Source organism: Pleurodeles waltl, chromosome 3_1, assembly GCF_031143425.1.
Source record: "Pleurodeles waltl isolate 20211129_DDA chromosome 3_1, aPleWal1.hap1.20221129, whole genome shotgun sequence".
In the NCBI taxonomy this organism is placed as follows: domain Eukaryota; kingdom Metazoa; phylum Chordata; class Amphibia; order Caudata; family Salamandridae; genus Pleurodeles; species Pleurodeles waltl.
Window position 1 is genome coordinate 974,261,220 of NC_090440.1, and position 17,470 is coordinate 974,278,689.

The 17,470-nt window shown below is 47.8% G+C and overlaps 1 protein-coding gene across 2 annotated transcripts in view; it reads left to right on the forward strand.

Annotated features, from left to right (window-relative positions):
* ARID1A (AT-rich interaction domain 1A) overlaps positions 1 to 17,470 on the forward strand; it is a 593,039-nt gene that overhangs the window by 525,608 nt on the left and 49,961 nt on the right. For both annotated transcript variants that reach the window (XM_069224049.1, XM_069224050.1), the window contains exon 18: positions 11,574 to 12,492. In XM_069224049.1, coding sequence (XP_069080150.1) covers positions 11,574 to 12,492 — 919 coding nt within the window. The remainder of the gene's footprint in view (positions 1 to 11,573; positions 12,493 to 17,470) is intronic.

Consider the following 17,470-nt stretch of genomic DNA (forward strand, 5'->3'; position numbering starts at 1 on the left):
GTTTCTAACCACATGGGGTGAGTACCTTTGTGCACTCTGTGGTCAGAAACAAAGCCTGTCTTGGGTGGAGGGGCTTCACACCTCCCCCTGCAGGAACTGTAACACCTGGCAGTGAGCCTCGAAGGCTCAAGCCTCGTGTTACAGTGCCCCAGGGAACTCCAAGTGGAGCTGCCCGCCACCCCGACATGCCCCCACTTTTGGCGGCAAGTCCAGAGGGATAATGAGGGAAAACAAGGAGGAGTCACCCCTTCAGCCAGGACAACCCCTAAGGTGTCCAGAGCTGAAGTGACCCCCTCCTGGAGAAATCTCCCATCTTGCTTTGGAGGATTAGGACCAATAGGGATAGGAATGTGCCCCCCTCCCCAAAGGGAGTTTGCACAAGGAGGGTGTAGCCACCCTTGGGGCCAGTAGCTGTTGGCTACTGCCCTCTAACCCTAAAAACGCCCCTAAATCTTGTATTTAAGGGCTCCGTGAACCAAGAGATTTAGGTTCCTGACGACCTCAAGAAAAGAAGGACTGCTGAGCTGAAAACCCTGCAGAGAATAAAAGGAGACACCAACTGACTCTAGCCCAGCCCTACTAGCCCGTCTCCTACTTTAAAGACCCTGCAAAAGAAAAGCAACATGTTTTACAGGACCAGCGACCCCTGAAAAGCCTCCAGGGGACTGCCTGCATCACCGAGGACCAAGAAACTCCTGTGGACTGTGGACCTGTCCAACAAGAAGAAAAAGCAACCATCTTTAAAAGGACTCCCACCTCACTCTAAAAGCGTGAGTCAAAACCTACTCTGCACCAGACGTCCCTGGCCAGTGTCCAGAGGAAACACCAGCCAGAGGGGACCACCAGGCGATTGCGACCAAGTGTACACCCATAGCTGACCTCTCCATGACGACACCTGCAGAGGGAATCCCGAGGACTCCCCTGACTGCGACTGCCAGGGACAAAGATATCGGCCGCCTGGAGAAGCACTGCACCCGCAGCCCCCAGACTCAAGAGAAACCGAGCACCGGTGCAGCAGTGACCAGCAGGCAGCCCTCTTCCCTGTTCAGTCGGTGGCTTGCCTGAGAAGCCCCCCTGTGCCTTGCCACCAACGCCTAAGTGACCCCCAGGGTCCACCCATTGAGTTCCTACTTGCCCCCCCCCCCCTCCAGTGCTCCTCTAAACCCTTCCTGGTCTGCCCTCTGACAACGTGGGTACTTATCTGCAAGCAGACAGAATCGGAGTACCCCCTGTCTCCATAGGAGCCCACGTTACTTTGGCTCCTGTTTGACCTCTGCCCCTAACCGGCCCTATGTTGCTGGTGCTGGGTGTTTGGAGTTATCTTGAATCCCCAGTGGTGGGCTACCTATGCCCCGGAGACTGAGTCTGTAAGTCGATTACTTACCTTCAAATCTGTACTGTATTTTCCTCCCCCAGGAACTGTTGAAAATTGCATTGTCCACTTTTAAAATAGCTTTTTTCCATTTTAAAGAAAACTGTATGTATTGTCGATTTGTTTCAAAGTCCTGAACTTACCTATGCAAGTACTTAGCTGCAAACTGAATTTTGTGGTTCTAGAAATAAATATATAAACAAAATATATTTTTCTATATAAAAACCTATTGGTCTGGAGTTAAGTTATTGAGTGTGTTTTCTCTTATTGCTTGTGTGTGTACAACAAATGCTTAACACTACCCTCTGATAAGCCTAACTGCTCCACCACACTACCACAAATAGAGCATTAGTATTATCTGTTATTGCCTCTGTCAAGCCTCTAGGGGAACCACTGGACTCTGTGCACACTATATCCCATTTTTATATAGTATATACAGAGCCAGCTTCCTACAACTGTCGTCACACAGCACTTAAACACATGAAAGAACCTCACAGTGTCACAAAAACGAAGGTACTTTATTATAGTAACACAAATACAGAAATACTGTAGAGGCGGTACCCCAACTGGAGGCAGGTAAACACACTATTATAAACACATTAGTAATCAGTAAATAACATAGAAAGCAATAAGCTTTAGTAAAAGCAATAGCAAATAGGGAGGGCCCTCAGGGAGGTCCAAACAATATACTAAAAAGTGGAATGTGAACGGCAGTCTCCCATCCGATGAAGTGGAATCACTAGAAAAAAGCTGGAGGAACTGGGAACCCCAAAAGATGAGTGCCAGAGTGAACCCCAGCGGCCAGGAGAGCAGAGTTAAGTACCTGGTTTCCCCAAAACCAACAGGAGGACTTGGAAGAGGATTGTGCAAGACCCAGACAAGACTGGAAGAACCCAAAGGTGGATCCTGACCGAAGAGGACATGCAAAGGAAGGGGACCAAGTATAATGTGCAAACACCATAGCTGTCCGCCACACACCAGGCCAGCTTCCTACACCCCTTGTTAGAGGGCATCAATGTTTCTAGGAGGAAGTAAGTGTCTCCAGTCTTCCCCTCTAACTGGACTCTAAAAGTGTCTGCAGCCCTCTTTATGAGGTTGTTGCAGAGGGCTAGGTCATCTTTTGGTGATGACCTTGAAGGATAGTTGTCAACACCTTCTCCTGGTGAGTCGCCGCTGAGGTCCTGCCATGACTCTTCATTGAAACCTGCTGCCTCTTTGCCCCCTTCCAGCTTGTAGAACTCTTCTTCTTCCTCTTCGTGAGATTCTGACGTTGCTGGGGCCTCCAGAGCAGACTGGCCGTCTTCCAACTTGTAAGACGCCAAAGGCTGGGTAGAAATTCTAAAAAAAAAAAAAACCTTTAGGAAGTTGTATCAAGCTTTCTCTATTTTCCTTTGACCTTGGTCACTTTTTGATTGGCTTCGAGCAGCCGCAACGCTTCTTTTTTGGCGGTGACGCGTCTGTCACGTCCAAAACATTCGCCTTGTCGTTCAGTATATCTCGTTCGGATGGTGGTGTTCAGGGTTTTGATATTACCCTGGCCCCCTCGGTATCCCTCGTTCAGGATCCATGTGGGTCTTTTAGTTTTGGCTGACCTTCGGTCGTCGAGTGCTTCAAGGCCAAGGGAGGCCTCTGATGTTCACTGTCCAGGGCTTTAGGGTCAGAGCCTTTCAACAGTTTCTTTATCTTGTTCTTTTTTTGGGCGGGGGAGTGGGTGCGGCGTCCTTCAGCGGTGCCCCTTGCCTTTTTTTTTTTTTTTTTTTTTTTTTTCTTCATCTTCCTCAATGAGCTTTATATCCTAGTCTTCTCCTTGGACCGTCTCTGCCTCCTCAATGTCCTCCTCATCTTCGCTCAACAGGCTGAAGTCCTTTAGCGAATCTTGTTTCTTTTTGGTGTTGGTCATGGTGTAGTTTTCCAGCCTTTATCTGGATGTACCTTTAGGGTATTAGGTAGAAACCCTGCACATCCATCACAGTTCTCGTCTCGATGATCCTTGAGGAGAAATACCTTGTAGGGATCTCTCTGGAAGAACTTGTGGTGGCAGAATTTAAAGGTGTTCTCCATGCCCCCTACATTCCTTCATTCTCCTACCACGTAGCTGGTACTGGCGGGCTTCCCCTACCAGGGTTAGAGAAGAAGGGTCCTTTAGGAAGATGGCCTGGTGTGTGGTGAGCACCTATGGTGTTATCACCTTATACCAAGTCCAGGTATCCCCTATTAGTGAGGTGTAGACAGTGTCAAGGAAGCCAGGGCTCTCTGTAGGTAGCTGTGGATGAGCAGCCAAGAATTATCTAGGAGACATGCAAAGTTTATGCAATACGACTAAAGTGACACAGCACTTACACAGAAAGAACCACGAAAACAAAGGTACTTTATTATAGTAACACAATGTAGGAAGTTGGTTCTGTATATACTATTTCAAAGTAAGAAATAGTGTGCAGAGTCCAAGGGTTCCCCTTAGAGGTAAGATAGTGGCAAAAAAGAGATAATTCTAATGCTCTATTTTGTGGTAGTGTGGTTGAGCAGTAGGCTTATCAGAGGGTTGTGTTAAGCATTTCGTTGTACACACACAGGCAATAAATGAGGAACACACACTCAAAAACTTACTCCAGGCCAATAGGTTTTTATATAGAACAATATATTTTCTTAGTTTATTTTAAGAACCACAGGTTCAAGATTTAGAAGTAATACTTCAAATGAAAGGTATTTCACTCGGGTATTCTAGGAACTTTGAATAATCACAATAGCATGTACAGTTTTGACAAAAATGGTAATAAGCTATTTTAAAAGTGGACACAGTGCAAAAATCAACAGTTCCTGGGGGAGGTAATTGTTAAGTTCACAGTTAAGTAAAACACTTACAGGGTTCAAAGTTGGGTCCAAAGTAGCCCACCGTTGGAGGTTCACGGCAACCCCAAAGTTACCACACCAGCAGCTCCGGGCCGGTCAGGTGCAGATGTCAAAGTGGTACCCAAAACACATAGGCTTCAATGGAAACAGGGGTGCCACGGTTCCAGTCTGCTAGCAGGTAAGATTCCTCGTTCTCGGAGAGCAGACCAGGGGGGTTTTGTAGCGCACCGGGGGGGGAGACACAAGCAGGCACAGAAAGTACACCCTCAGCGGCCGGGTGCAGTGTGCAAACAGGCGTCGGGTTTCTGATAGGAATCGATGGGGAGACCCGGGGGTCTCTTCAACGATGCAGGCAGGCACAGGGGGGGCTCCTCGGGGTAGCCACCACCTGGGCTAGGCAGAGGGTCGCCTGGGGGTCGCTCCTGCACTGGAGTTCGGTTCCTTCAGGTCTTGGGGGCTGCGGGTGCAGTGCTGGTTCCAGGCGACGGGTTCCTTGTTACAGGCAGTCGCGGTCAGGGGGAGCCTCTGGATTTCCTCTGCAGGCGTTGCTGTGGGGGCTCAGGAGGGTCAACTCTGGCTACTCACGTGCTTGCAGTCGCCGGGGAGTCCTCCCTGTAGGTTTAGTTTTCCGCAGGTCGAGCCGGGAGCGTCGGGTGCAGAGTGGAAAGTCTCACGCTTCCGGCGGGACACGTGTGGTCTTTAAAAGTTGCTTCTTTGTTGCAGAAAGTTGCAGTTTGTTGAACAGGGCCACTGTTCTCGGGAGCTTCTTGGTCCTTTAAATGCAGGGTAGTCCTCTGAGGCTTCAGAGGTCGCTGGACCCTGTTTGATGCGTCGCTGTTGCAGTTTTCTTCGAAGTAGGGAGACAGGCCGGTGGGGCTTGGGCCAAATCAGTTGTCGTCTCCGTCTTCACTGCAGGGCTTCAGGTCAGCAGTCCTTCTTCTTTAGGTTGCAGGAATCTGTCTTCTTTGGTTCTGGGAGTCCCTAAATACTGAATTTAGGGGTGTGTTTAGGTCTGGGAGGGCAGTAGCCAATGGCTACTGTCCGTGAGGGTGGCTACACCCTCTTTGTGCCTCTTCCCTGTGGGGAGGGGGGCACATCCCTAATCCTATTGGGGGAATCCTCCTTTTAGAAGATGGAGGATTTCTAAAAGTAAGAGTCACCTCAGCTCAGGACACCTTAGGGGCTGTCCTGACTGGGGGGTGACTCCTCCTTCTTTTTCTCATTATCTCCTCCAGCCTTGCCGCCAAAAGTGGGGGCAGTGTCGGGAGGGGCGGGCATCTCCACTAGCTGGGATGGCCTGTGGCGCTGTAACAAAGGGGGTGAGCCTTTGAGGCTCACCGCCAGGTGTTACAGTTCCTGCAGGGGGAGGTGAGAAGCACCTCCAACCAGTACAGGCTTTGTTCCTGGCCACAGAGTGGCAAAGGCACTCTCCCCATGTGGCCAGCAACATGTCTGGTGTGTGGCAGGCTGGCAAAAACTAGTCAGCCCACACTGGAAGTCGGGTATATTTTCAGGGGGCATCTCTAAGATGCCCTCTGGGTGTATTTTACAATAAAGTGCACACTGGCATCAGTGTGCATTTATTGTGCTGAGAAATTTGATACCAAACTTCCCAGTTTTCAGTGTAGCCAATATAGTGCTGTGGAGTTTGTGTTTGACAGACTCCCAGACCATATACTCTTATGGCTACCCTGCACTTACAATGTCTAAGGTTTTACTTAGACACTGTAGGGGCATAGTGCTCATGCACATATGCCCTCCCCTGTGGTATAGTGCACCCTGCCTTAGGGCTGTAAGGCCTGCTAGAGGGGTGACTTACCTATGCCACAGGCAGTGTGAGGTTGGCATGGCACTCTGAGGGGAGTGCCATGTCGACTTAGTCATTTTCTCCCCACCAGCACACACAAGCTGTGAAGCAGTGTGTACGTGCTGAAGTGAGGGGCCCCTAGGGTAGCATAAGACATGCTGCAGCCCTTAGAGACCTCCTCTGGCATCAGAGCCCTTGGTACCAGGGGTACCAGTTACAAGGGACTTACCTGAGTGCCAGGGTTGTGCCAATTGTGGAGACAAAGGTACAGTTTAGGGAAAGAACACTGGTGCAGGGGCCTGGTTAGCAGGGTCCCATCACACTTTCAAATCATAACTTAGCATCAGCAAAGGCAAAAAGTCAGGGGGTAACCATGCCAAGGAGGCATTTCCTTACACACAAATTCTAAAATACTGAATAGGCAATGCTCGAGTAGGAGGTAAGTAAACACACTAATATATGCACATTGGAAGTCAGTGATTAGCATAGAAAGCAATAGCAAATAGTAAAAGCAATAGGAAATAGTGAAGGCCCTAGGGGGAGACCAAACCATATACTAAGTAAGTGGAATGTGAAAGGCAGCCCCCCACCCAGTGTAATCAGTAGAAGGGAGCTGGAGGAACTAGGAACCCCAAAAGGTAAGTGCAAGGGTGCCCTCCAGCGACCAGAACAAGTACCTGGTTCTTTCAGGTAAACTTTGGAAAAGGACTGTGCAAGACCCAGACAAGACTGGAAGAAACCAAGGGTAGATCCTGACAAAGGAAGGATACCAAGTCCAGTTTGCGTTGGAGTGTCTGGCTGTGGCAGGAGCCACTACCCACCCCTCTGTGGATGCAGGACAAGGTCGACGGTGGATGAAGAAAGTCAGCAGTGCAGCACAGGTGCAGAAGAGGAGTTCCAGGAGTGATGCAAGTGATGTTCCATGTCGGCCGTCATGATGCAGTCGGTGAGTGGGGCTGGAAAGCCTTGGCAAATGCAAGAGTCTTAGAAGAAGTTTTGCCAGGCTGAAGAGGACTAGCAAGGTCCAGGGGACTCCACCCAAGGAGGGGAGGCCGATGTGACTGTCAGCAGCTGGGAGAGTCACAAGAAGTGGAGGGAGCCCCCACAGGCACCAGGCACAGGAGTCGCAGTGAGGTCCACGCAGCACTCCTGAAGAGGAGTCTCACGTCGCTGGAGAGGCAGGCAGGAGATTGTGCTTTGCAGGAAGTAGTGCTGGGGGCCGGGGCTACACGGAGCCTTAAGATCCCTTGGAGGAGGAACAAACAATCTTTGGTAGCTGCAAGGGGTACTGTCCTGGAAGGATAGGCAAGGGCTTACCGTCTCCCAAGTTGGACAGCTGGTAGAGAGGACCAAGGAGACCACTCCAGACACCACCTTTGACTCAGGAGCCATGCAGTTCCAGAGGAGAGAGGATCCTCACAGCCGGTCATCGGTGCAGTTGGTACTTGCAGATGCAGAGGAATGACTCCTTCATTCCAAGGGAGATTCCTTTCTACTTCTTGTGCAGGCTGAAGACTCGTGGCCCGCAGAGGATGCACAGCCAGGGAAATGTTGCAATTGCTGGAAACAGCCTGAGAAACAATGTTGCAGACCGTAGTCATCGCTGAAGGTGCAGAATGTCGGTTCCTGGAGGATCCAATTGCAATCCCAATGGCCAGCAAATGAAGTAAACTATGCTGGGGAGTCCTGCTGGAGTCTTGCACCTCGAATCTCAGGACCCACCCAAGGCGGGAGACCCTAAATAGCAAAGGAAGGGGGACTGGTCACCTAGCAGTTTGACTACCTATCAGGAGGGGGCTGTGACGTCATCTGCCTGACCTGGCCACTCAGATGCTCCCAGGTGCCTCTGCCCACCTTGGATTCAAGATGGCAGAATCAAGTGGCCACCTGGATGCGCTCTAGGCACCACCCCTAGGGTGGGGGGGGCGTGATGGACAGGGGAGTGGTCACTCCGCTTTCCATTGTCCAGTTTCGCGCCAGATCAGGGACCAGTGGTCCCTGGACTGGTGCAAATCAGTTTATGCAAGGAGGGCACCAAATGTGCCCTTCAAAGCATACCTGTGGCTTGGGGAAGCTACCCCTTCCAAGCCATATAACACCTATTTCTAAGGGAGAGGATGTTACCCCCGTCTCCCACAGGAAATTGCTTGTTCTGCCTTTCTCTTTCTGAGCTGGTCAAATGGCAGGATGGTAGAAACCTGTCTGAGGGGTGGCAGCAGCACGGGCTGTCCAGAAAACCCCGGACGACTGGTAGGAGCAATGCTGTGAGTCCTCTGAGGGGCCCGCAGAGTGCAAGGAATCATACAACCAATAATGGTTTACTACAGTATTAGGGTAAGGTTCCGACATGTTTGATGCCAAACATGCCCAGGTTCGTAGTTACCATTATGCAGCTGGACACAGGTAGTGTGTAAAGTACACTGTTAAAATGGTTTTCCTGCACTTACGAAGTCCAGAGTAATGGAGCTGGAGTTCTTAGGGGCACCTTAGCACCTCAACAGCAAAGTGTGCAGATGCCAACGCTTTGCCTCCAGGTTTCAACACCAATAGGAGTGGAATGTCATGTAAATAAACTGGTCAGGGAGATTTGCTTATGCCTTTCCTCATATACCCTTGATACAGAAGGTGTGCTGGAAAAGGCCAGGCAACCAGGAACACATCCATCCTCATTGCCCCACAATAGGCCAGACAGACCTAGTACTCCGACTTTCTAGAGATGTCCAGGAGACAAAAGATGACAAAGTAGAACTGGATCTGCTAACAATACAGGAGGGGAGAGTGTACCGCCAGAAGCCAGGACCACTCGTCCTAACGGTCTAGCTCCTGAATACTTTGGATGCCTCAAACTTCTGTGTAGAAAAATGGAAATCCTTAAGGAAGCAAGAATGGCTGCTGCTCAGAGATGCTACGTAGCAAAATGGGGAAGATACATTCACTGGTTCTCTAACAAATATTTGGAGACAAGGCGAAAACAAACAGTGCTAACTTACCTCACTCATCTGTTAGAGACTGGGCTAATCTATTAATCTCTAAAGTTACATCTGGCAGTTGTAGTAGCCTGCACCAGGGGCACTTCAGCCAACAGCTTGTTAACATCCCCAGAGGTGAAGAGATTCTTAGAAGTGGCAAAAAGAATTGCTCAACCAAGAACAGTTCCCTGCACTATTATGGATCCCAAATACTGTGCTAATGCAGTTAATGACGAAGCCCTTCTCACTTATTCACAAAACAGATTTTAAATAATTAATGGTCAAGACAGCATTCCTAACTACAATCACATCTCTACGCACTTTAAACAAATTGCAAACATGAACAATCCAGGAACCATACCTGCATGTTCAGAACTAACCCAGTTACGCCAAAGATGATAACCCAGTTACATGTTCACCACAGTATTTAGCTCCCATCCTTCTTCAAAGACACAGGCAGTAAAACCCTACTCATGTTGGATGTAAGTAGGGCTCTAATGTACTATCTGCAAGAAACAAAAAAAAATTGCAAAAGGAAATCAGTTGTTTGTCTCATGAACTCCTCAGTGACCAATGGAACAGTTCAAGATGGATTGTGGAAACAATACTGACGTGCTGTACTAAGGTAGAAGTAACACTGCCCGCACGCCCAAAAGCCCACTCAGCACGGAAGAAGAGCTCAAGACTGCCGTTCCTAACAAAAGGAGGCAACCCGCACAGCAGCAACATAGGCATCACCACACACTTTCGATAAACAGTTTTGTGTGGATATCCAAATGAACAATGAAGCACAGGTGGGACAAAACCTACTGCAGCACCTGTTTGCTAACACTTACACATTTTATCTTAGGCATCCCACAGGAAGGGATAACACTAGATAATCTAATGCACAGCATGTGAATCCATGAAAGGATTCATGGTGCGAAACATAATGGTTACTTAATATTACAAGTAGTTTTGCAGCTTGTTGAGTTATACATACACATGCTCTCCAGGAAGGGTTGCAAGCAGGTGGAAAGATAACAACAAGGAGGAGGTATACCAAAGAAGAAAGGAAAAAAGAATCCGAAGATGGTGACCAAGCACTGGAACATCTGGGGCGCTGTCTGACATCGCACAAGAGGATGGATATACCACCAAATGACAGTCGACGACGCCCACACAAAAAAACAGAGAGGAAAAGAAAAGACAATTCCAGACCCAGCCACTAGATGAAGGAACTTTGCACACCATCGGATTCCAGAAAACTCCTCAAGCTGCAAAACTACTCCTACTGGTAATCAGCCATTTTGTTTTCGAACATTGCTATGACCTTGAGGTTACTGCCTCCTAAACACTCCCTCTTGCTCTTGAAATTTCCCAATATGTGCTTCTGCCCATTACTTTATGCTTCCAATCCTAGCAGTGGACATAGTGTACTAGAGCCTGATTCCAGTGCCTATCAAAAATACCTAATATATTGCAATCTTCGCATGCAAATTATGCAATTTCTTTCTACAATGTCACATCCTCAAAATGCATGCTACCTTCTGGCATGAAAAACTGATCTTTAGTTAAAACGTCTGATTGTCGCCCATCATTTTGTGTTCGAGCATAGCATCGCGCAACTGCTGCTTCCTGACATGTTGGTATCTCTGTGGGCTTGTAACCACGCCCATCAACTCACTCGTTCGTGGACTTGTCTTTCAAAAATCCTTTGATGACATTGGTAAATGCTTAACGTTTGACCGGCCTTTGGGCGGTTTTTGTTACCACCTTGGGGACTGACCCATTTACATGGATAATTGCATGTTTGCCGATATGTTTGACTGCGAGCATACTTTTTTTTCCTTTGTGTGTCTCCTTCACGCTCACAGCGGCCATGGTGCTTATGTCAACTGTTTTACTTTTCATTTTTATTTTATGTGGCAAGAAAAGTCCAGTTAGGAATTTACAACATTACTAGCTCTTACTCGAGCAAACACAAGACCCATTGCTTTGTAAATGCTTGTTTCATTTGAAATTGCCCTCCCCTTCCATTCCCTGCTTGCTTTCTCTCTGCGCACAGCCTTCTCAAAGTCGCATGCATGTTTGCCTTAATCTCTGTGAATGTGTTTCTGAAATTTGCCCACAACTCTTGTCAAAGATCACAAACTTTCCTTTGAAAGTCATATCTCTCTAGCCTTAAGTACATAAACTCTTCAAGCTTATTTACTAACCCCACTGACCATGTGTATGAACTTGCATACCGCCCACCAATAATCACACCTAACTCATATTCATGTAGTCTACCACAAAGAAACTTGAAAGAATGGATGGAGTGGTTTGCTTGAGCATACAAGGCTAACCCAAATAACTAACCAGAACCAGTAACACTGGACTAAACAACCTTGGGTTCCTGAACAGTGTGCTGCCCGGCATAAAGCTCTTCCAAAGCCTCATGAGGAATTGTTAGCACTAAATGAATGCAATTAGTATAAAATAACAAATTATTAGCAAGCTTCCTTAATGTAGAGAAATTGAGATGACAATGCCCTGATTACCTTTTGTTGTCTTTGTATCAGTATAACACTGACTTGCACTGTTCTCTGTCTCCTAGAACTACAAGAGGTCCATGGATGCCACTTATGGCCCTCCTGCCAAGCGCCATGAGGGTGACATGTATTCAGTGCCATACAGCACGGGGCCTGGACAGCAGCAACCACAGTCGCAGCAACAGCCCCCACCACCTCCAGCGCCACCAGCTGCTGCCAGCCAGCAGCCTAACCAACCCCCTACAGCACAGCCTTCTCCACAGCAGGATTTGTACAACCAGTACAGCAACAGCTACCCTCAACCACCAACTGCCACTACTGACCGTCGGCCAACCACAGGGCCCCAAAATCAGTTTCCATTCCAGTATGGCCGAGATAGGGTCTCCGCATCCCCAGGCTCAAGTGCCCCACCACCAGTACCACCTCAGATGATGGGCAGCCCAATGCCAGCAACCCCAGAGGGACAACAACAAGGTACTATGTGGCAGGGTCGCAGTGAAGTGGGGTACAACTTTACGAACCGGCAGGGCCCCAGCACAGCCCCCCAAGGACCCGGCTACCACGGGGTGAACCGAACAGATGAAATGATGCACTCTGATCAGAGAGTAAATCCTGACGGACCATGGCCACCCCACATGAACCGTCAGCCTCCATATACCGCTCCGGCCCCTGTACCTCCAATGACGAGGCCACCACAGTCAAACTTTCAGGCCCCTCCAAGCTTGCAGAATCACATTCCTCAGGTATCCAGCCCAGCCCCACTTCCTAGGCCCTTGGAGAGCCGCACCTCGCCTAGCAAGTCTTCTTTTCTGCACTCAAGCATGAAGATGCAGAAGGCAGGCCCCCCTGTTCCTGCCTCTCACATTGCCCCACCTCCTGTGCAGCCTCCGCTGATTCGTCGTGACATCACTTTCCCACCTGGATCTGTTGAAGCCTCGCAGCCTGTGCTGAAACAGAGGAGACGGCTGACCACGAAGGATATTGGTAAGAAACCATGCTAAAGCTTGGGTGTGGTTTAGAAGGGTGGATAACTATGATACCTACCCTTAAAAATGTTGATGAATGTCAGTGGCTTGCCCATAATTGTGATACCACTGCAGAGAAGAAGGAAGTAAGGAGAAAGTAATTTGAAGTGATACTACACATACAGACCTTAGTTTCTGCACTTGCATGGGCTGCAGTTTTAAGTGACACATTAAGCAGAGACGGAGGTAACAATATGTTTAAGGTTTTGATGTTTTCAGCACCTTTGTGTGCAAAGAGATTTTTTATTCTATGTAGCACGCTTGGAGTTCTGGCGGGCAGTATCTTCTGATGTTGTTTTGTTTGTCAGCAGTCCCAAAAAGCTGTTACTTCAAAACTCACCACCTAAACTGGAGCAGTCCAGAGGAGTTATTTTATATGCCTTGGCAAGCTTTCCTTTTTGGTAGGACCATTACCAGGGAGAGGTTCAGTGGTGAAGAAAGGTCAGTGCTTTGAGAACAGCCACATAAGGGAGGGCCCAAATAAATCCTCTTCCGACTTCGAGTCTCTATACTTAGGGGTGAAGAAGGCGCCCGCAGCAGTGCCCCTAGAATTGGTAAACATGGATTGGCATACGACATGGACAGCTGACCTTTAACTGACTTGTCATAGACAATTAACCCTGTGTGATTACCGACTTTGATTTTTGACAGTGAATCCTCTGCTGAAATCGCAACACCTTGAATTGAGGTGAGGAGGAACGAAATTAATGGAATTAGTAGGTTATACGTTGTTTCAATTACTGTAGTTCATGATCACATTTGTGTGAGGCATAATGGCTAGAAATGCATTTGAGATAATGGGACAAGCTTGACAATTTGAAGCATTTTCTGTGTCAGCAAGCAAGAGAGGAAACAAGACCGGCAAGCAGGTGACATAGATTTTACTAGCTAGATACTGAGCAGATGGTTTGCTTAAGCCGCCAAGTGTTGTCTTAGGTTATACCTAGGTGTGTAACAAGTGATGCACAGGGGTAAATATGTCCATTTGCTAATAGATTACTGATTATTTGAATGTCTGTCCAAGGGAAATGGGTGTGACAAAGCGCAGAGTTGAAAAGATTTTTTTTAATGCTCCATCTCACTTTAAATAACTCTGATGTGACCAAATCCTGAGCAGAATTTACGTTTGGCCTTTCTAAAAGCTCTGGCTTCCGCCATCGTAGTCTATTGCCATTTTGCCTTGTTTTGTGTGGTTTTGCTGATGTTGATGTATATCTAAGGGAAATGGCTCTGAACCTGGTATGGGTTTCACAGTCCATGGTCATGAGGCATTATACAACAGACTCTTGAAATTAAAAGAAGAAAAATTGGTGGAAAACATTTTCAAACTCTGGAGGGTGTAGAGCACACAGAATGTGAATCTACACAATTACAGTAAATAGATTGTTACAAATAACATTTTTCTTCCCTTTCTCAGAAAGACGAGATAGCCCGAGACTTTCTGTTGATAGAATAGTATAGGTACACACAGACAAAACCAGGAGATGGAAATCAATTTGAAACACGTGTGCCATCTACAGCGAATCCTTGGTCCTTTGAATACAGAGGAATCTATTTTTTGCACCCCATCTAGTGGGCCATCTTAAACATATTCTTGCACAAGTTACCTTTTATGCACTCAGGCCTTTCAACCCAAGAGAGGCCGTCTTATTCTTCCCAATGTGCTGACAATCTCTCATTGGAACTCCTTGCTTCGCTCGAGAATTCCCAGTTCCTCAGCTGTGCATCCTGGGCAAGCAGGCACAATTCTCTTTGGGGATGTACTACTCTTGATGGCCAGTGTTGTTCATGCATGCTATTTCTACTCCTGTCTGCAAAGTGATACAGATTGCATTGTGTTTGCCTTTGCATTCTGTTCTTCCAATGTTGACGCATAGGACAACATTGGCTTGTTCCCCAGAGTAAAGAGTTTCTTTCCCAAAGTATGGTGGAACCCTTTGCCTTTTCCCTCAATCACTGAGCTTAGTTGTCTGGTACCCTCCTTATAAATCACAAGTAAATATATTTGATGGAACCATCCCCTAGACAGTAGTACAAATGTACGTGCATCACATTTGTTATCCAGTGTTGGATCTTTCATAGATTCACATGCTTAAATCACTCCCCGTCATCGAAGTGGGAGTCCCACAATACCATTAAATAGCAGTAAGGAGAAATTTTACATATAGGACAATGTTAAAGTGCATTCACTTTCACAGTTTACACAGGTACCAGGGGCCCCCTTGGGCTGCAGCATTTATTATGCCACCCATGGGGAGCCCATGCAAAGTGTTCTGCAGGCCTTCAATTGCAGTCTACGTGAAAGGGTGCATGCACCCTTTTCACTACAGGTCACTGCACCAGGTCACTGTAAGTCACCCCTGTGGCAGGCCCCCCTAGCCCAGAGGGCAGGGTGCAAGTACCTGTATGTGAGGGGCACCCCTGCACTAGCAGAGGTGCTCCCACAAACTCCAGTTCCATTTTCCTGGATTTTGTGAGTGCGTGTTTCATGTGAACCACCTGAAGCCCTACTATGAGAGGGCTGAAATGACCCTGGTCAAGGCCACTGATGACCCTCTCCCTGAACTCTTCTCCAGCATTGCAGCTGATGTTTCAGTAGATGGAGTAAGCCTAGCAGACTGTCTTTCTGAATCTCAGAAAGAAGACTGCAGGAACCTCCTCCTGGGGCAATTCTCAGAACTGTTTTCTCTGACACCTGGTCGGACAACATGGTGTGAGCTCACTATTGACACAGGGTGCAATTTGCCCATAAAAAGCAAAATCTATAGGCAACCTGACCATGTTAGAGAGTGCATAAAAGCAAAAGTGCAAAAGATGCTGGACCTAGGAGTCATTGAGCACTTTGATAGCCCCTGGGCCAGCCCAGTAGTGCTGGTCCCAAAACATCACTCTCAGGATGGGAAAAGAGAAATGAGGTTATATATTGATTATAGAAGGCTCAACACTGTCATAAAAAGACAGATGCTCATCCTATCCCTAGGGGAGATGAGCTAATAGATGCACTGGCATCTACCAAGTATTTAAGCACATTTGATTTGACTGCATGATATTGGCAGATCAAATTATCATGATGCTAAACCAAAGACAGCAATATCAACCATTGGAAGGCACTACCAGTTTACAATAATGCTCTTTGGTCTGAAAAATGCACCTGCAACATTTCGGAGGCTGGTGAATACAGTCCTCCAAGGTTTGGAAGCCTATAGCGCAGCTTATCTAAATGATATAGCTGTCTTTAGCTCCACCTGGGTGCATCACCTCCTCCACCTTTGAAATGTCTTAGAGGCTCTGCTAAAGGCAGGCCTCACTATTGAGGCCTCTTAGTGCCAGATAGGGCAGGGGAAGGTTGTATATCTGGGCTACCTGGTAGGTGGAGGTCATATCCAATCACTACAGAGGAAGATCCAAACTATTTTAGATTGGACCCCCCTACTACACAGACCCAAGTGAGAACCTTCTCAGGCCTCACTGCTTATTACAGGAGGTTTATTAAGAACTATGGCTCTATTGTATCCCCTCTTAATGATCTCACCTCTAAAAGGATGGTAAAGAAAGTTTTATGGACAGCTAGCTGTCAGAAAGCTTTTGAGGATCTCAACAGGCTATGTGCTCTGCACCTGTTTTAAAAAGCCCTAACTACTCCAAGAAGTTAATTGTACAAACAGATGCTTCTGAAGTAGGGGTTGGGGCAGTTCCATCTCAACTTAACACTGTAGGCCAGGACCGACGTATAGTTTTTTATAAGCAGAAGGTTAACCCCCAGAGAAAGGCGTTTGTCAGCCATAGAAAGGGAGGCCTGGTCTGGGCCTTGAAGAAGCTGAGGCCATAACTCTTTGGCACACACTTCATTGTTCAGACACACCACAAGCCCTTTCTATGGTTAAAACAGATGAAAGGAGAAAATCATAAACTGTTAAGGTGGTCCATATCCCTACAGGGAATGGATTATACAGTGGAACATAGACCGGGGAGTAACCACTCCAATGCAGATATACTCTTCAGATATTTCCACTTAGACAATGAGGACTCATTGGGGAAAGTTAGCCTTCTTGTCCTTCGTTTTGTGTGTGTGGGGGAGGGGGAGGAAAGTACCATCTTTCTTGGCATTGTTACCCCCATTTTTCTGCCTGTTGTCAGTGTTTGACTGTGTTTACTGAGATCCTGCTAACCAGGACTCCAGTGATTATACTCTCTCCCTTCTAACTTGGTAACTTGTACCATTTTCACCCCACATTTGGCATACTGGTGCCCCCATGTAAGTCCCTAGTAAATGGTACCCAGGGCATTGGGGTACCAGGGGATCCCCATGGGCTGCAGCATGTATTATGCTGCCCATAAGGAGCCCATGTAAAGTGTTCTGCAAGCCTTCAGCTGCAGTCTGCGTGAAAGGGGTCATGCACCCTTTTCACTACAGGTCACTGCACCAGGTCACTGCAAGTCAACCCTGTGGCAGGCCCTCCTAGCCCAGAGGGCAAGGTGCAAGTACCTGTATGTGAGGGGAACCCCTGCACTAGCAGAGGTGCCCCCACAAACTCCAGTTCCATTTTCCTGGACTTTGTGAGTGCGTGGATGCCATTTTATGCATGTACTGGACATAGGACACCACCTATGTCCAGCTACATAATGGTAGTTCCGAACCTAGGCATGTTTTGTATCAAACATGTCGGAATCATACCCCAATACTGTTGCCTGTATTGGAAGTATGATTCCATGCACTCTGGGGGCCCCTTAGAGGACCCCCCAGCATTGCTCCTACCAGCCTTATGGGGTTTTCCGGGCAGCCTAAGCTGCTGCCACACCTTAGATAGGTTTCTGACTTCCTGCTGCTTGAACAGCTGAAGCCCAGGAAGTCAGAACAAAGGATTTCCTTTAGGAGAGGGGGGTAACACGCTCTCCCTTTAGAAATAGGTGTTACATGGCTTGGGAGCGGTAGCCTT